The sequence below is a fragment of the Erpetoichthys calabaricus genome, chromosome 4 (genome assembly GCF_900747795.2).
Source record: "Erpetoichthys calabaricus chromosome 4, fErpCal1.3, whole genome shotgun sequence".
In the NCBI taxonomy this organism is placed as follows: Eukaryota; Metazoa; Chordata; class Cladistia; order Polypteriformes; family Polypteridae; genus Erpetoichthys; species Erpetoichthys calabaricus.
Genome location: NC_041397.2, coordinates 265,244,492 through 265,260,150, shown reverse-complemented (window position 1 = coordinate 265,260,150; position 15,659 = coordinate 265,244,492). Strand labels below are relative to the sequence as shown.

Below are 15,659 nucleotides of genomic sequence, written 5' to 3'. Positions count from 1 at the left end.
TATCACTGCTATCTTTTTTGTTGAAAGTAGAGTAAATTATTATGCAGGGTGAGAGGGGTTCCCAAACTTTTTCATATGACTGTATAGAAGGGGCGTGCAGGGCAAATTTCATTGGTCGATTATGGATGGCAGGGATACAGTGATCAGGTCTGATCAGATTTCTTAGTGCTTTCAGAAGAGCTTTACAAATGCTGGCACCTGTAATTAACAAGCAAAGTGCCATTTACCAGAAATGAATGTGTATCTGCTCCAGTTACCACTTCCTATTCATTTAAAATGTCATCAAACAAGAAAAACCTAAGAAGATCTCGAATTGAATTCATGTTTCACTTTAGTTTAGATACGGCTAAAATGCATCTATTGCTCTTTTACTATTATGTAACAAGACTTTAACAAACTCTTCTTTGTGTCTTCATAACACTTACAAAGCATCAGTAAAGTGTTTATTCATCTCTGTAATGTGACTTACTGACAAAACGTCACTTTGGGGTGAGTGCTCCGAGGTGGCGTAACTGAGACACATCTCTCTTGATGTTATATATTTAGTATAAGACCTGTGAATTTATATATATAAAAGCCAAATACAACAGACCACTGAAATCTCCCGAACCAGGAGGACTTGGGACTTGACATTTGGAATGTAGGTTATCCTTGGCCCATAGGTGCTCGCTAAGAAACGGTTTTAAAAATTTCGTGGTCCAAGCACATTCTGTCCATATGTCTGTCCGCTTTTCACGAGAGAATTACTTAATAGATTTATATCGGGTTGTTTTCTATAATTGGCTTGAACTTTCCAGTTGATTTTGTGACTTCTCTCATTGCGCTAAGTACCATAGTTCGCTTGCAGTACCGATGTATTTATGCAAATCCAAGAGTATGGCTGTGGGCTGAGAGCAGGGGGGCGGGGCCTTCCTCATTCACTCACTAGCCTCTGTTCGAGTTGGTCTACGTCTCACCATGTGTTGGAGTGCACCTTGCCTCCACTTAGCTAGCAATACCAGTTTGTTCAACAGACATCATCATCTACAGATTGTTAAGGAGTAATGTTTGACATTTTTGAGAGAGAGATCAGAGCTCCATGTGTTTTAGAGGGTAGCTGCTGATTGCCAGGGATATCACGGCCATGTGCTTTTCTTCCCACACGTGGAACGCTCTCCCGTCAGAGCTGAACACGATCAGATATAGTGCCAATGTCTATTGATTTTTAAAGTTTGTCCTGTTTCATTACTATGTGGGCACAGCCACGGGGTACAGCTAGTCCTTCATATTAACAAGTCATTTTTCCATTATGTCAATATGCCATACTGCCCAGAGATGAATAACGTATCTACTGATGTTTTATAAATGTTATGAAGACCAAAAGAAGCGGTTGGTAAAGTCTTGTTACTTAAGACTAAATGAGTAATAGATGCATTTTTGCAGTGACTAAACTAAAGTGTTGCCCATGTTTCATTTGATATTGAAGTTCACATTTCATTTTAACATTGAATAATTATTCATATTGTTGATCATAACCATTTTGCAACTGAATATTAGATTGAGGCAGACACAGCAATGCTGCAAAAAGGCAGCATGTTTAGCAAACCATCCATCAATCTGCCAGCCTGCTCATCTAGTTCCAGTTCAGAGAAGTCAGAGGATATCATGGCAGCACTGGGCACAAGGCGAGAGCCAACCATGGATGGGTGTTAGTTTATTACAGGGCAAACTGACACAGACTTACTCATTCTCAGACATTTGACAGTCACCTTATAATGAGAGATTGGGAGAATCTGCAAACTCAACACAGACAGGGAGCAGATGTGAGACTTAAGCCTAGTATGTGGAGCTGTGAGGCATCTGTGCTAACCACTGGGCCACCATTCGGCACTCTTTATTATTCTTTTCAGAATTTTGCTTGTTCTCACGACAGCTAACCGAGCAGAGCTCTTTACTTCTTATATTCTGAACTTTATTTATGCTTGGCACATCAAAGTGTCTACGGTGGGTTGGCACCCTGCCCGGGATTGGTTCCTGCCTTGTGCCCTGTGTTGGCTGGGATTGGCTCCAGCAGACCCCCGTGACCCTGTGTTCAGATTCAGCGGGTTGGAAAATGGATGGATGTATAGATATCACAGTGTCGGGATGCTGAAGTACTGGAATGCTTATATGGCAAACAATTCAGTGTCTTAGGGGAGTTGCTGCTGACACCATTGTGGGTGATTGTGGCCTTGGATTAAACTCAAACAGTAATAAAAATTTAATTAAGAATTAAAATGTTAATATAGGGATAGCTAGAAATATAAAACGTAACACTGTCAAATGTTGCAAGTCTATGCACCCAGACAGTTTAGAGTCAACGGTCAGCCTAAAACATGCAGCTTGGGTTTGTGGGAGAAAAGCAGTGTGCCCTGACAAAAAACACGGGGAGTGTGCTGGGGTTCAAATCTGGATCAATAAAGCAATGGGGAGTCTGTGGCACCATATGACCACATATTCCATGTATGCTTTTGTATTATGTTGTTGTCTTTTGTTGGTGTTATATCGCTGTCACTATCCTCAAAAGACTTGCAAATACAAATTCCATTGTAGTACATACACGTGAGAAAGAACCTGTACTTGAACAAGGTTTGTATTTAAGTATGGACTTTTTAATATCAATGTAAACTTTGTTATAATAACATAATTTATAAAGCAGACATTAAGGCTCAAGCAAGCAGGCAGAGCAGCCCAGCAACTGAGGCACAAGGCTGTCACTTCAGACCCCACCTTTGCCTCACTGTGCCACCCAAAGAAAGTTGCTTAGCTTGTGTGACATTTGTATAAATATGGAAACATCCGTGATTTGTCAGCCACTCTGGGCAAAGAGGAAAAAGCTAATTTAATAAGTGTAATGAAATACAAAGTGCTTGATTTTTCTATGTGAACTTAAGGACAACTCGAAGTTTTGAGAAGACTAGGCTAAGGTTGGCATGAAGCAAAATACAGAGAACTGGTGGAATGGTGAGAAGATAACCACCTGCAAATGAATGTGGCAAACACCGGGGACCTGATGGCAGACTTCAGCAGGAAGAGGGTCTCAACAACTCCTATCTATATCAACAGGAGTGATGTGGCGATAGCAGACTTTTATACAGCACCTCTGCATTCACAAAGATGACAGACTGGACTGACCAAACACCACTCAGGCCGTCTACATGATGGGCTAGAGCAGACTTTATCTTTTCAGGAGCTCAGGTTAGTGTGTATAGTAAGACATTTGTTTATTTTCTAGTCAGTCTGTGGTGGTAAAGGCCACTTTCTACATGGTGGTGTGCAGGGTCTCTGGCATTAGAGCAGGGGACATTAATAGGGTGGTTAGGAAAGCTAGTTCCTGCTTTTGGGTCTGTTCTAGACTCTCTGGAGGAAGGGGTCACATTGTCAGTACGGTCACATTTACAGTTTAGTGAAATTCTTGCTTGCATATCTGACTGTGCAGTACGTCACCACTCTCCAGCAACATCATAATCAAGGATGTCGTACCTTCACCCCCTTACTTTTTCATCATTTACAGAGAATGTGTCTACAACATCTTCACTATGGTGATAAGACTCACTGTCGCCCTGCATTTAGGTGATGGCTCACAACAAGGAGGCATTCTCTCTTTTTTTTATTTTTCTGCTGCTTGTAGAGACCTAAAGAAGAATTGTGTCCAAATAAACATCTGTCATGGACAATGTCTCCCATCCCGTCTATGACCCGCTTTTCCGAATGAAGATGATGGCCAGCAGTGGTGTGTGATAGCGAGTGCTAACCCTACTGCCATAAGCCTTTACAATTCATCAGTTGGGAGTCTGTGCAGGGGCAACTTGAACCTGTTTGAGACTAAATGAGATTCTCTGTTTACAAATGGAGTGGATTGGGTGAATTATTAACTGTAATGGTGCAACAGAAACATCTGCATTGTCCAACATACAATACCTATACTGAATACGTTTTTGTATATTCTGCCTAATTTATGATTTTATTATGCTGTACTATGCTGTGTGGATTATGCTACCTGCTGTTGGTCTGGCTGTTTACTTAATGGGGTTAATAAAAGATTGTCTGCTTCTACCTTACAATGATATGATTCACTAAAAGGTTTATTCAAAGAAAATTACAAATCACAAAACATCTTGTACATTTGTGTCTATGATTCTTATTGCTGACACTGTAGGTTAAGTGAGCCACTCAGGCTGGCCTTTGAAGTCTAAAGTCTTATGTGCTAAGCCATGCTATTGTGTCAGGATTAAGGTGGTCACTGTTAAACCAATGGAGACTGTCCACTGGTATAAGTATAATCTCTCCATTATAAAGAAAAGTCTTGGGAAATCTTGGGAGGGAGACGAGATGTGATCTTCTCAGAAGACAATTTGACACTTTTGTCTCACTGCCTTGTCTCATGTGATGTTAAAGGACAGCTGCTACACAGGCTTTTAAATGATCGACGCACAGCGCGACAAGCAGAACACGCACCTTGGCAGCAGCAGCACAAACCAGCAGCTGATCCGTCCGCATCTCCTTAGTGAGCGTTCAGCTCCCCCCTTCACAACGGGAGCGGGAAAGACGCGAAGTGGCAGGAGCATAGTGCACCTCCGGGTGGGTTGAGTGAAGCGATCGAGACGTGATCATCTTGGAGAGACACTTTGACGACACGCGAGACTAGACATTACAACCATAGGAAGCAAAACCCGTGAGACGGTGACGTTTGCACGTCACGCCCTATTTACAAGCAATATAAAACAGGTTCATGAACATCTAACCTAGCAGTTGTTGGAATTCTTTTGGCAGACACACTTCATGTGCTCCCAGCTCTTAAAACAACGACAAGCGACAAGCAGAACATGCAGCTCACCAGCAGCAGAAGCAAGACAGCAGCTGTTCTGACCACATCTCCTTAGCATGCGTTCAGCTAAGGAGACATGAGCAGCGTTATACGTCCCGTGAGAAAGAGATTTAACCACGCCCGGGGCCAGAAATAAAAGACAAATATTGTTTTTACAAAAGTTTTAAAGTAAAAGTGAAAATAATGCATATGTAACAATTCCCAAAAAAATAACAATCTCTTTAAATTGTATATCTGGTAAACCAAACCTGGGGATGGGTGAGTGAAGTGAGCAGGGGGCGGAGCCCCCTAGTATAATTAAAATTTGGTAAACTTATTCTTCAAGGAAATATGTCAGGTACGTTCAATTTTTTCATTAAGGTATCACAAATATAGACATTTTTGAAATTTGAAAGCTTTCATTTAAAAAGCATTGGTGAATTTTCAGAGTCATCCATTTTAAAACAAAGAAACACTCTGTGCGATGTCAATTACTGAGTAATGTCCTGTTTCAAAATTACTTTTAGAGTATTGATGTGCATTTTTTATTAGTTTCTTTAATGAAGAAAAAATCTGAAACCGTCCCCGAGTGCACGTGAATGTCACACTAGACATAAATTTTCTGATTTAATGATGTAACAGCACCATGTTTAGCAGATTCCTGTCCTTAGGAATTTCCACAAAGTGAAAAATGATTTAAAAATTACAAACATTAATTAGTATTACATATATAAAATATAATTACAGCATCGTTGGAAATATGTAAAATATAACTATAGCATCATTGGGCAATCATAAACATGTTACTGGGTCCCAACAATTTATATAATTTCTGTTTTTTTTGTTGGGTTTTACTTCAGTCTCTGTAATCTCAAAATCATTTAGTTTTTTGTTTATATTCCATTTAGTTAACAGAAGATTTAAAGTTATTTATAGGGTCATTATTGCATGTTCTAATCAACGTGCACCACATTACCCTTATGAGTATATACCATTCTTGCCTCAAAACTTCTGTCTCTCTTACTGTATATACTGTATACGTGATCCTGTTGACCCAAAATTTAGTTTAATTGAATAAAACCCCAAAAGCCCAACCTTTAACACTCCATAGAAAACTATCAGTTACACAGTCAACAACTGAATTTAAATGGCCCATTCTGGGGTTTAGTTCTGTCAACATCAATGAGCCATACAATGATACAAAAATAAACTGAATCTAATGGTTGGGTTATTTGCGCTCAGCAGGATCCTATCAATCATGGAGAATCCACTGCATCCACTAAACAGTGTCATCTCCAGACAGAGGAAAGACTTAAGCGACAGACTGCTGTCACTGTCCTGCTCCACTGACAGACTGAGGAGATCGTTCCTCCCCCACACTATGCGACTCATCAATTCCACTCAGTGGGGTAAACGTTAATATTATTCAAAGTTATTGTCTGTCTGTATACCTGCATTGTTATCACTCTTTAATTTAATATTTTCTTTATCAGTATGCTGCTGCTGGAGTATGTGAATTTCCCTTTGGGATTAATAAAGTATCTTTCTATCTATTTGGGGTGTAAGGAAGGCACGTGCCACCATTAAGCTGAATTAGGCATTCACCTAGGGCGTAGATCATAAGAGGGGGAAAAACCCAACCACATGGGTTAGCTAACGAACAGTTGGTTGGTGCACTAAGCTTGGCCTAGGGTACAAAATAACCTAGCACTACCAATCGGTGTAAGTGCCATATGGGATGGACGGGCATCCCGACCAGGAGAGGACAATGTTCCTTGTCCATACAGGAGGCCCCACATGGATGGCTGGACATCCCAGCCAAGACAGAAGGTTCTTGCCTGGAAAGTCTCCAGACCGGATATAATTACAATACTTACCCTGGCCGGGATAAAAGGAAAGGACAGAGAAATACGGTGTCTAGGGGCTGTCTAGGGAATGCCAGGAAGGCTGGATGGCAGCAACCCAGGATATCAATGCCCATTCGGACACCAGCAGGGAATGCTGGGAATTGTAGTCCAGTGGCACAGCCCTCCTGGGGTCCGTGGGTGCATTAAGAGGGTGTTGCAGGGAGTTACACTCTCTACTGTTTGGGACTTCCATACGACCTGGAAATGCTTCCAATGGGTGAAGCCCTGGCACCAGAAGTAATCCCAGGTCCTTAATAAAAGAGGCCACACTGTCTTGTCCTGGTGAGTAGGTGCTCGGAGCGGAGATGGGCAACACTCAACTGGAGGAGTACCAGTGCAATGGAGGCAGAGAGAAGGAAGGAGAGAAAGACAGAGAGAGGGAGGGACAGAGAAGGAAGAAGATGCACTGTTTAATTGTTATAAAAAGGTATTTGTGTATTAAAACCCCTTTTATTTGAACCTGGAACTGTCTTTGTGTGTTCATGCTTGGGGTTTGGGGCTCTGTGGCGCCCCCAAGCCTTCACAGGGGTTTATGCAATTAGACTACATTTAGGGTCAGCTGGATCGGTTTGTGTATGCTACTGATCTTTCAACATGTAATGTAAATAGGTGTGACTTTGCTGTAATTGTTTCGTTCTAATAAACAGTGCATGTCTTATGGGATATACAGTATGTGTTTCATTTGGTAACATTCCAGTATACTATAATAAAAATTCTATATTGTAATTTTTGTTTTATTCATATTTATGAGAAAATCTGTTATTTTGTGTATCAATTAATATTACAGGTGTTCAGGTGGTAAATTATATGGTTATATTTCTATAGCCTATAAATACTAAAGTTGCAGGAATTCCAGCTAGTGCAGCAACAGCAAATGATACTTCAAAAGACAGCAACATCATTGGGGATGGACTTCTCTGGCGTCCAGCCCCTGATCTTCGAGAAACAACATCTGGAGCAGAACTGCATTGGTGTCAACAGCAGGATAAACAGAAAAACTACGGCTGAACTCAGCAAAGCGTTAAGTGCTGTGGAAACCCAACAAGAACTTGCTGGTTTTTTCGGAGGAGTTCCTGGAGAATTTTGGGGCTGAGATTCTGGATCTGAAATGTTGGTTGCAGCATTATAGTATTAGCAAGGAAGACAGCCGAGTGACTGCTACATCTCCAGCTCCACCACTGCTTCTTCATCTGCTAAAGTAGATTGGACTGGGTGTGCGGCCGCCAGCAGAGCTTCATAAAACGATTGGCATGGATTGGCTTATGGAACTGGAGAAAGTGTGATAGATCATGTTGTCACTGACCTCAATTTACTAACGCGAGGCAGAGCCGGTGAACAGACTGCACAGGCAAATAACAAGGCCCATTATAGCAGTGCTACAAAGCAGTTGAGGAGAAAGAGTCTATCAGCCATGAGATCCAGGATCAAGACTGCTGATGGCAGCGTCAGTTCAGTGAAAGAAGACAGCCATGAGACCGGTATACCTGCATCCTCACACAAGGAGGCTAGCCAACCCAAGTATAATGGACGTACAGTACCCTCTGTAATGTTTGGGACAAAGGCGCATTTTTTCTTGATTTACCACTCTTCTCCATAGTTTGAAATTACAAATCACACAATTCAGATGCGATTAAAGTGCACTTTGAAACATACACTTCAGTCACACCATGCAGAAATGACAACACGTTTTCTATATGGTCCCCCATTTCAGAGCACCAACCATAATGTTTGGGACACAGCAATGGCAGGTACATTAAAGCAGGCATATTTAGTAGTTTGTCGCATATCACTTGATTCATAGACATCACCAGGTGCTGAGGATCTTCTCTGGTGATGCTCTACCAAGCCTGTGATTCAGCCATCTTCAGCTCCTGCTTCTTTTGGGGGCTTCTCACCTTAAGTTTTCTCTTCAGCTTATGGAAGGCATGCTCATTTTGGTTTATATCAGGTGACTGGCTTGGCCATTGAAGAACTGTTCATTTTTCAGCTTTGAAAAACTTAACAGTATGTTTGGGATCATTATCTTGTAGGATGAAGCGCCATCAAATGGATTTGGAGGTATTTACTGGAACTTGACCAGATAAAATTGCTCTGTGCACCTCAAAATTCATTGTGCCACTGCAATCAACAGTGACATTATCAATGAAGAGAAGTGTGCCAGGACCTGTGGCAGCCAAACAAGCCCAAGCCATAACACCCCAAACACCCTCATGTCTATTGCCATCCCTCTGATCAGGTTCATCTTTGACTCAACTAACCACAAGACCTTTTTCTGAATTCTGCAGGCTCTTTTAAGTACTACTGAAATCTGGCCATCCTGTTTTTATGGCTAACTAGTGGTCTGCACCTTGTAGTGTGGCCTCTGTATTTCTGTTCATGAAGTCTTCTGTGGCTTGCAATCTCTCTCGGTCTCACTCACCCACACACATATCTGCCTTCTGAAGACCTTTTCTGATCTGTCAAACAGGTGTTTGAAGCTTTTTCTTTACCATGGTGAGGATTCTTCTGACATCAGCAGTGGAGGTCTGCCTTGGACAACCAGTCCCTTTGTGATTACGGAGCTCACCCGTGCATTCTTTGTACTTAAAGAAATTCCAGACAGTTGATTTAGTTCATCTAAAGGTTTTGCTGATGCCTCAAATGGTTTTATTGTTCTTTTTCAGCCTCATATTGGCCTCTTTGACTTTCGTTGGCACAGCTCTTGTCCTCATGTTGAACAATGGCAACTACAGAATCCAGAAGTAGTCTGTTGGTTGAAGTAAGCTCACGTATCTTATGCCTGCACTAATGAAGCAATGAAACACCCCAAACATTATGGTGCCCTGCAGATGGAGGTCCGTGTATAAAAAGTGTTGTAACTTTTACATGTTGTGACCGAAATGCGTGTAAATACCCTTAAATTACAGTCTGCAAAGTGCATTTTAATCAAGTCCAAATTGTTTGATTTATAATTTTAAACTCTGGAGCAGAGGGATGAATCAAGCAAAAATGTTTCTTGGTCCCAAATATTATGTGGAGGGCACGGAAATGCAGCATTAAACACCTCTCTTACACCACCACCGCTCAGGACCCCTGCTGCCATGCCCTCCTCACTGAAGACCACCGTCTTCCTATTCTCTTCTAGGGATCTGCACTGGCAATCGGAAGGTTGCTGGTTCGAATCCCGTAAATACCAAAAGGGACTGTTGGGCCCTTAACCTGCAATTGATGACCGCTTTGAGTAGTGAGAAAAGCACTATATAAATGCAAAGAATTATTATTATTGTGCATTTTGCCTTTCTGACTCTTGACTTTTCTAACTGCCTTTTAATATTCCTAATCTCCTGTTTTGCTCTCTGTGCCCATAAGCCCTCGTGCTGGAGTCGTTCGTTTTGTATGCATTACAAATCTATTTCTTTTGTGATTCCGTACCCTAACCCCTTGCCCAGCAGTATAAAGAACGGCGTATATTGTAATCGTTATTACGGCTAAGCCACCTATGAAGGACCAAGGGGACTCGCGCGAGAGAGCCTTCGGGTGTCGCCTCGGCCACTAAGCCCCGTGCGCTGAGCCGTGGGGAGCTGAGAAGTGCCGAAAGAAGACACGCCGACAATGACAATATTTGTTTAGTATCCAGGGACACGCAGCGACGTCGGCCTCGGAATGCGCCACCCCATTGTTGGGCGACTGTGACTCACTGCCAGAGTGACAAGGTCTGGGTGTGGATGACAGCTTAGCCTGGCACTTTAAAAATAAAGCAGACTTTCAGGTTTAGCGAGGCTCTGCGAGTTTGACATTCTTCAATCAGCTAAAGTTTCTGTTTTTTTTTTCCACGTGAGTTGCATAAAGGAGCAGAAGAACATGGAAAGAATCCATCCGTGGGACACGCGGGGCACGGCGACCACAGTGCCCTGGCGTTTGAATTGTCGACATTTTACATGCAACACTAACAAAAAGAATTTCAGGACAGGCCGGCAGTGAAAAAAAAAACAAACGAGCCGAGGCAGGCGTATAAATTGGAAGTTATCACAAGCGACTGCAAGTTCTCAATTCGTTACGTTCTGGATTTGTTCCACCGTGTTTTTAAATCAGACAGGTCCGCTCTAAAATAGAAAATAAAATGTGCTGGGATGGACTGGAATGCGTAAAAACCTTGGTGTGCAGGCTGATGGCCCGGGTGCAAATGCACATCTGTGTCACCTTTCTAATGAGACTGACCTAGAACCTCACGACTGTCAAATTCAAAAAGCGATAGGCGAGTAAACAGACTAACGGAATACAAACGCTATATTCTAGCCAATGGAACGCCTCACAAACACGGCTTTATTCAAAGCAATCTACACCGGGACACTAGCAAAAGTGGCAAAAGGCAGCAGCGCTCGGGGATGACAGCAAACTCAATATCCCACGGTCAAACATTCACAAAACACATTTATTAAAACAAATATTACTATAAACTACTAAAAGCAATATTAACCGATAGTCCATAAATACTGGACTCTAAACACCGAAGGTCATGTTCGATGCATAGGATTCTGGAAGGTCCAGCCAAAGCCCAGATATGTAATAATAATAATACGCGGAAGGTACAAGGAGATGATGGATATCGCGGTGACAGTTTTGCCCCGTAGACTCCTGATCATGTCTATGTGAAGTTTACTTGCTCTTCCCGTGTCTGCGTGAGTTTTCTGTCGCATCCCAGAGTGACGCAGGTCAGACTCACTGGTGACTTTAAACTGATGATTGTGCGTGAGTGTGGACGGTGTAGGGCTTGTCACTAGCTTTAGCACACATTATCCATTATTTGATAATGCCCGAGGTCTCCCGTGGACTTTTCGCGCAGTTGTCCATGCAGGCCAGGCCGCAGTACTAGAGGAAGGGGCCGGATGCCTGAGATTTGCGGCTAAAGCCCCGAATGAGCCCCTTATCGACGTCCCTGGTCCTGTGATGGGCTGGCCTCTCCCGACAACACTGAATAGGATAAGTAAATGGAGGACAGATAATCAGGATAACAGCAAATCCCAAAGGTGAGAAACAGCTGTCGCCCGCGTCCACATTCTCCGTCCGTATCAAAACCCTTTATTTTCTAAAGGTCTCCATTTGTTTTCCCAACCCGCGTTTGCCCGAATGAGTGCCCATTACCACAGCAATGCCATCAACGAAGCTCCCGTACAGCAGGTGCCCCTCAGCGTGGGCACACTTTTAAAACACGCTCAGAGCTAATCTGGAGACTAAACGCTGCAAGGTGGCAATGCTTTTTAGTGTGTCACTGTGCAGCCCTTCAAAAGTAATAACCGGGAGAAATCAAATTGTTTTAAAATTACGCATAATACTTCTAAAAACAAACACACACATTTACCCAATATAGCGCCTTTGTCATGCTCGAAGCATGCACTAATGAGCACAAACGCATTCATGTTCTGGAAACAGTCAAGACACGTTTACCAGTTTTGGAATGTCACTTCATATATGATGAGCAGAGCCTTTGGTTGTTATGTGTGCCTTCATGCACTCAGATTTTAAACCTTAGGTAAAACAGCGTGCAAGACAAACACGCAAGTACGAAATAAATAAATAAAAACTCCCAGCCCCCTTCGCCATCACCTGCTGACCTCGCACACGCCGCACTTCGCCACAACGCACCGCCGCCTTTTTACGCTTCGGGTTACCAAAATACGGTGTTTCCATTTTTAAAAACTAAACAAAGCATCTCAACCCGAAAAAGCTCACTAACTGCAGGCTCGGGACGTCTCATCCAAGTTCCTTCCTTTCTCGTCATTTCTATTCACGTGCAGCAAAACGCTTCGAATAACAAAGTTAAAGGTACCTATAAAAGATGATCTGTCCGACAGACGCCATGGTTGACGGTTCTCGCCGCTCCCGTGTTGCGTCTCGTTCGCCGATCCGGTTGATCGAGTGCCTTTCATTCCTGTAAGGTGTGGTTCGTTTATGATGTCAGCTCGGCCAAGGCGCAGCCCACCGCTCTCACTTTTACACACCTTGCGCTTTTCTTTGTATAAAGTACATCGAGCATTTATGTATTCATCGTAATGCGTTGCTCAGCGAGACAAGTCGTTTGCAAGGAGCACACGTTCAGAGTCTCCAAATCGTGCCATAGGCTACTTGTCAGGAGTAGACGTTGTTATTTTAGTTTGATTGTAGAACTGTGTTGCTGAAGGTACAGGAAATGTTCATTCTGTTGTTGATTGACTGCTCGATCGCCATATTTTGATATTGCTCTTCTGAAAAAAATCGGAATTATTTTTGTGATGTTTTCCAATTTCATTTTTATGGCTGTTATGCATTTTCTTTCAAAGTATTTTCTTGGTTACTTACTGAAATATTTGACTTACAGAAATGGAAACAAATTAATACTTTTTTTTATTCAAGTGTAATGTCCTAGGCCAAGACAATGATAAATGTCAACAGAAAACTTAAAAAAAGGGAGAGGCATTAAAGATAAAAAGAAATAATCATTCTAATATTTGACACAACTAACAAAGTTATTTACAAATTTACCAATGAATGATAAATAATCCTGCAGTGGGCTGGCGCCCTGCCCGGAGTTTGTTTCCTGCCTTGCACCCTGAGATTGGCTCCAGCAGACCCCATGACCCTGTAGTTAGGATATAGCGGGTTGTGTAATGGATGGATGGATGATAAATAATCTTGGGATGCAATACGAATGTGGAGTGTTACAGAGACCAATCATAAATGAGGGTACAACGCCTGTCGACATGGTTGAGGTTCAGAATATGAACAAAATGTTCCTTTTTTTCTCCCTGGGTTTTTAGGGGGATAGTATCACAACCAAGGACAGATCAGGGGGGTGTGCTGGAGGGGCAAATTGGCCTTGCCTCACAATCTCATTGCAGACCTGTGATTGTCCCACCTGAAACACAATGGGGGACCCATTCCCACTTTGTAATCGTGTTGCTGGAAATGCCAACATCAATGGATATCCCTTTGCTCATCAATCATGCTACTCAAATCACCAAGGGGTACCCCCTTGTGCTTCTTCAGTCACACTTCTTTAATTGTGCTGATCAATATGTCAAGGGGGACTCCCCCTCCCCACTCTTTCAATGGTTGACTGCACCATCAGTCTGCATCACATTGTTAAACTCGGGATTGTGCTGCTTGAATCACCAGTGGGCCCCTACGTGCTAGTAATTTCCCCACCAGCCTAAGTGTTCTAAAATTGTTCTTGATAGTTTAGTTTATCACAATTTCAGTAGCATCTGCCCGGATAAAAGGAGAAGTGTCTGTGTGTCTTGTCTGTTTGTCCGTCTGGTTGCTATGCCTCTGTTATTTCAAAAGATGGCATCTCACTGACATTTCAGTAATAAAATGCATTGCACTTGTCGATGGCGCATCACAAATATTAACATTGCTTTTACTATTCTTATACCAAATGGCATATAACAGAGACATATGCATTGCACGATGCACTGCAAACATTAATGGGGAGGTCTGTGTTGATTACTTAGAGTTCAACCCATCTTAGACGGGTAGTACAGTTGGTTAGTGAGATAAATATACATTAGAAATATTGGACCAGCTGAAGTTGGTGATCTGTTGATGGCACCTAAAACCTGAACAGGCTGAACTTCACGGTTCCCTCTGGCCATGGTGTGGGATTGCGGGGCAGTCCTAGCTCTCTCTGCCCACAGAACAGCCCAAGTGGGCCTACAGGGAAGTGGTTGCTGGTTCCACTAATGCTTTATCTGAATTTAACGTTTCAGTTTATCCATTCATTTCTTTTTTACCAAAGTCATGTAATTAAATTCAGTTCAGTCTGATACAAAAGCGCATCTTCAGTTAGAAGATCATCACAACACAAATGAATCCACCATAATAAAAGCACAAAGTGTCTCTGTATCTGTGTGTCTGTCTGGTTAATAGATTTAGGAAGAAAAATTAAAAAATAGGCAAAACATGTGGAAAAAGGGACAAAAAAATCCAAAATGATAATAAAAATACCAAAAAAAGAATAAGAAAATTGGTCTATTCTGTTGTCGGACATTAATCACCAGTAAGACCAGCATGATAGCGACTTTCTTGCATCCGCTTGGGCCATGTGAATAAAGGTTTATTACACTAATGCTAATGACTGATAGCTTTGCGTGGTGAGTAGTGGATGAGTGAAAATAACAATTAATTGATGTACATATTGGGAAACCAAAACCCCAAAATGACTAGGCTAGAGTCGCTTAACCAGGCCCAATGTGGTAGCAACCACCGCTGCATTTTCAAGCAAAACAATTCAATGAACAGTGTCGTGAGGAAGCGGTTTAAATAACTCCGCACATTTATGTAGCACTTTTCTAACTACTCAAAGCACTCTCCACGCAGGGAGGACCCAGGACACAATCCCATGGGTGGCTCGATGCGAACAGGAAAAGGCCATCATGAAGGAAAAGGATCGGGCATGTATTATTATACCAGACCAAATGGACAGTCCATGTAGCAAATAAAAGAAACACAAGGTCTTGTTTGATTGCTTAGAGTTCAACCCATCATAGACGGGTAGCACAGCTAGCCTATATAATAAAACACTACTGCGTATGTATGTGTGTGTGTGTGTGCGTGTGTGTGTGTGTGAGTGTGTGTCCGGTCCCTCCAAACAATCTGATAGGTCAGTTTTGCGTCGGTTGCTCAATCAAATGCAATTGAGACAGACGATGTCAGGCAGGAGATATTTAAGCACAAGAGGATACCAGAGAAAGGCAAAGGAGGAAGAACGAGAGACAGTCTCAAACATGGGAAGAATTTGCAAGAATACAAATGATGTTTTCATAATGTTTAATGGGGGTGCATCTACCATTGGTGGTAGTCAAAATGCAGACAGGAGGCAGGCCTTGAAATGACAGAGTGTGAGAAGCAGTCTTTACGGGAATGCGATGGAAAGTGGAAGCACCAGACAAGAGAGGTTCAGTCACACACCG

The 15,659-nt window shown here is 42.4% G+C and overlaps 1 protein-coding gene across 2 annotated transcripts in view; it reads right to left on the bottom strand.

The window, feature by feature from the left end:
- The window catches only part of LOC114650845 (V-set domain-containing T-cell activation inhibitor 1-like), a 36,970-nt gene extending 24,182 nt beyond the window's left edge, over positions 1 to 12,788 (bottom strand). Inside the window, exon 1 of one of the 2 annotated variants that reach the window (XM_051926773.1) lies at positions 12,539 to 12,788. In XM_051926773.1, coding sequence (XP_051782733.1) covers positions 12,539 to 12,638 — 100 coding nt within the window. In that variant the 5' untranslated portion in view covers positions 12,639 to 12,788. The remainder of the gene's footprint in view (positions 1 to 12,538) is intronic. The other variant, XM_028800735.2, reaches the window with a different exon arrangement.
- Positions 12,789 to 15,659: the final 2,871 nt, after the last annotated feature.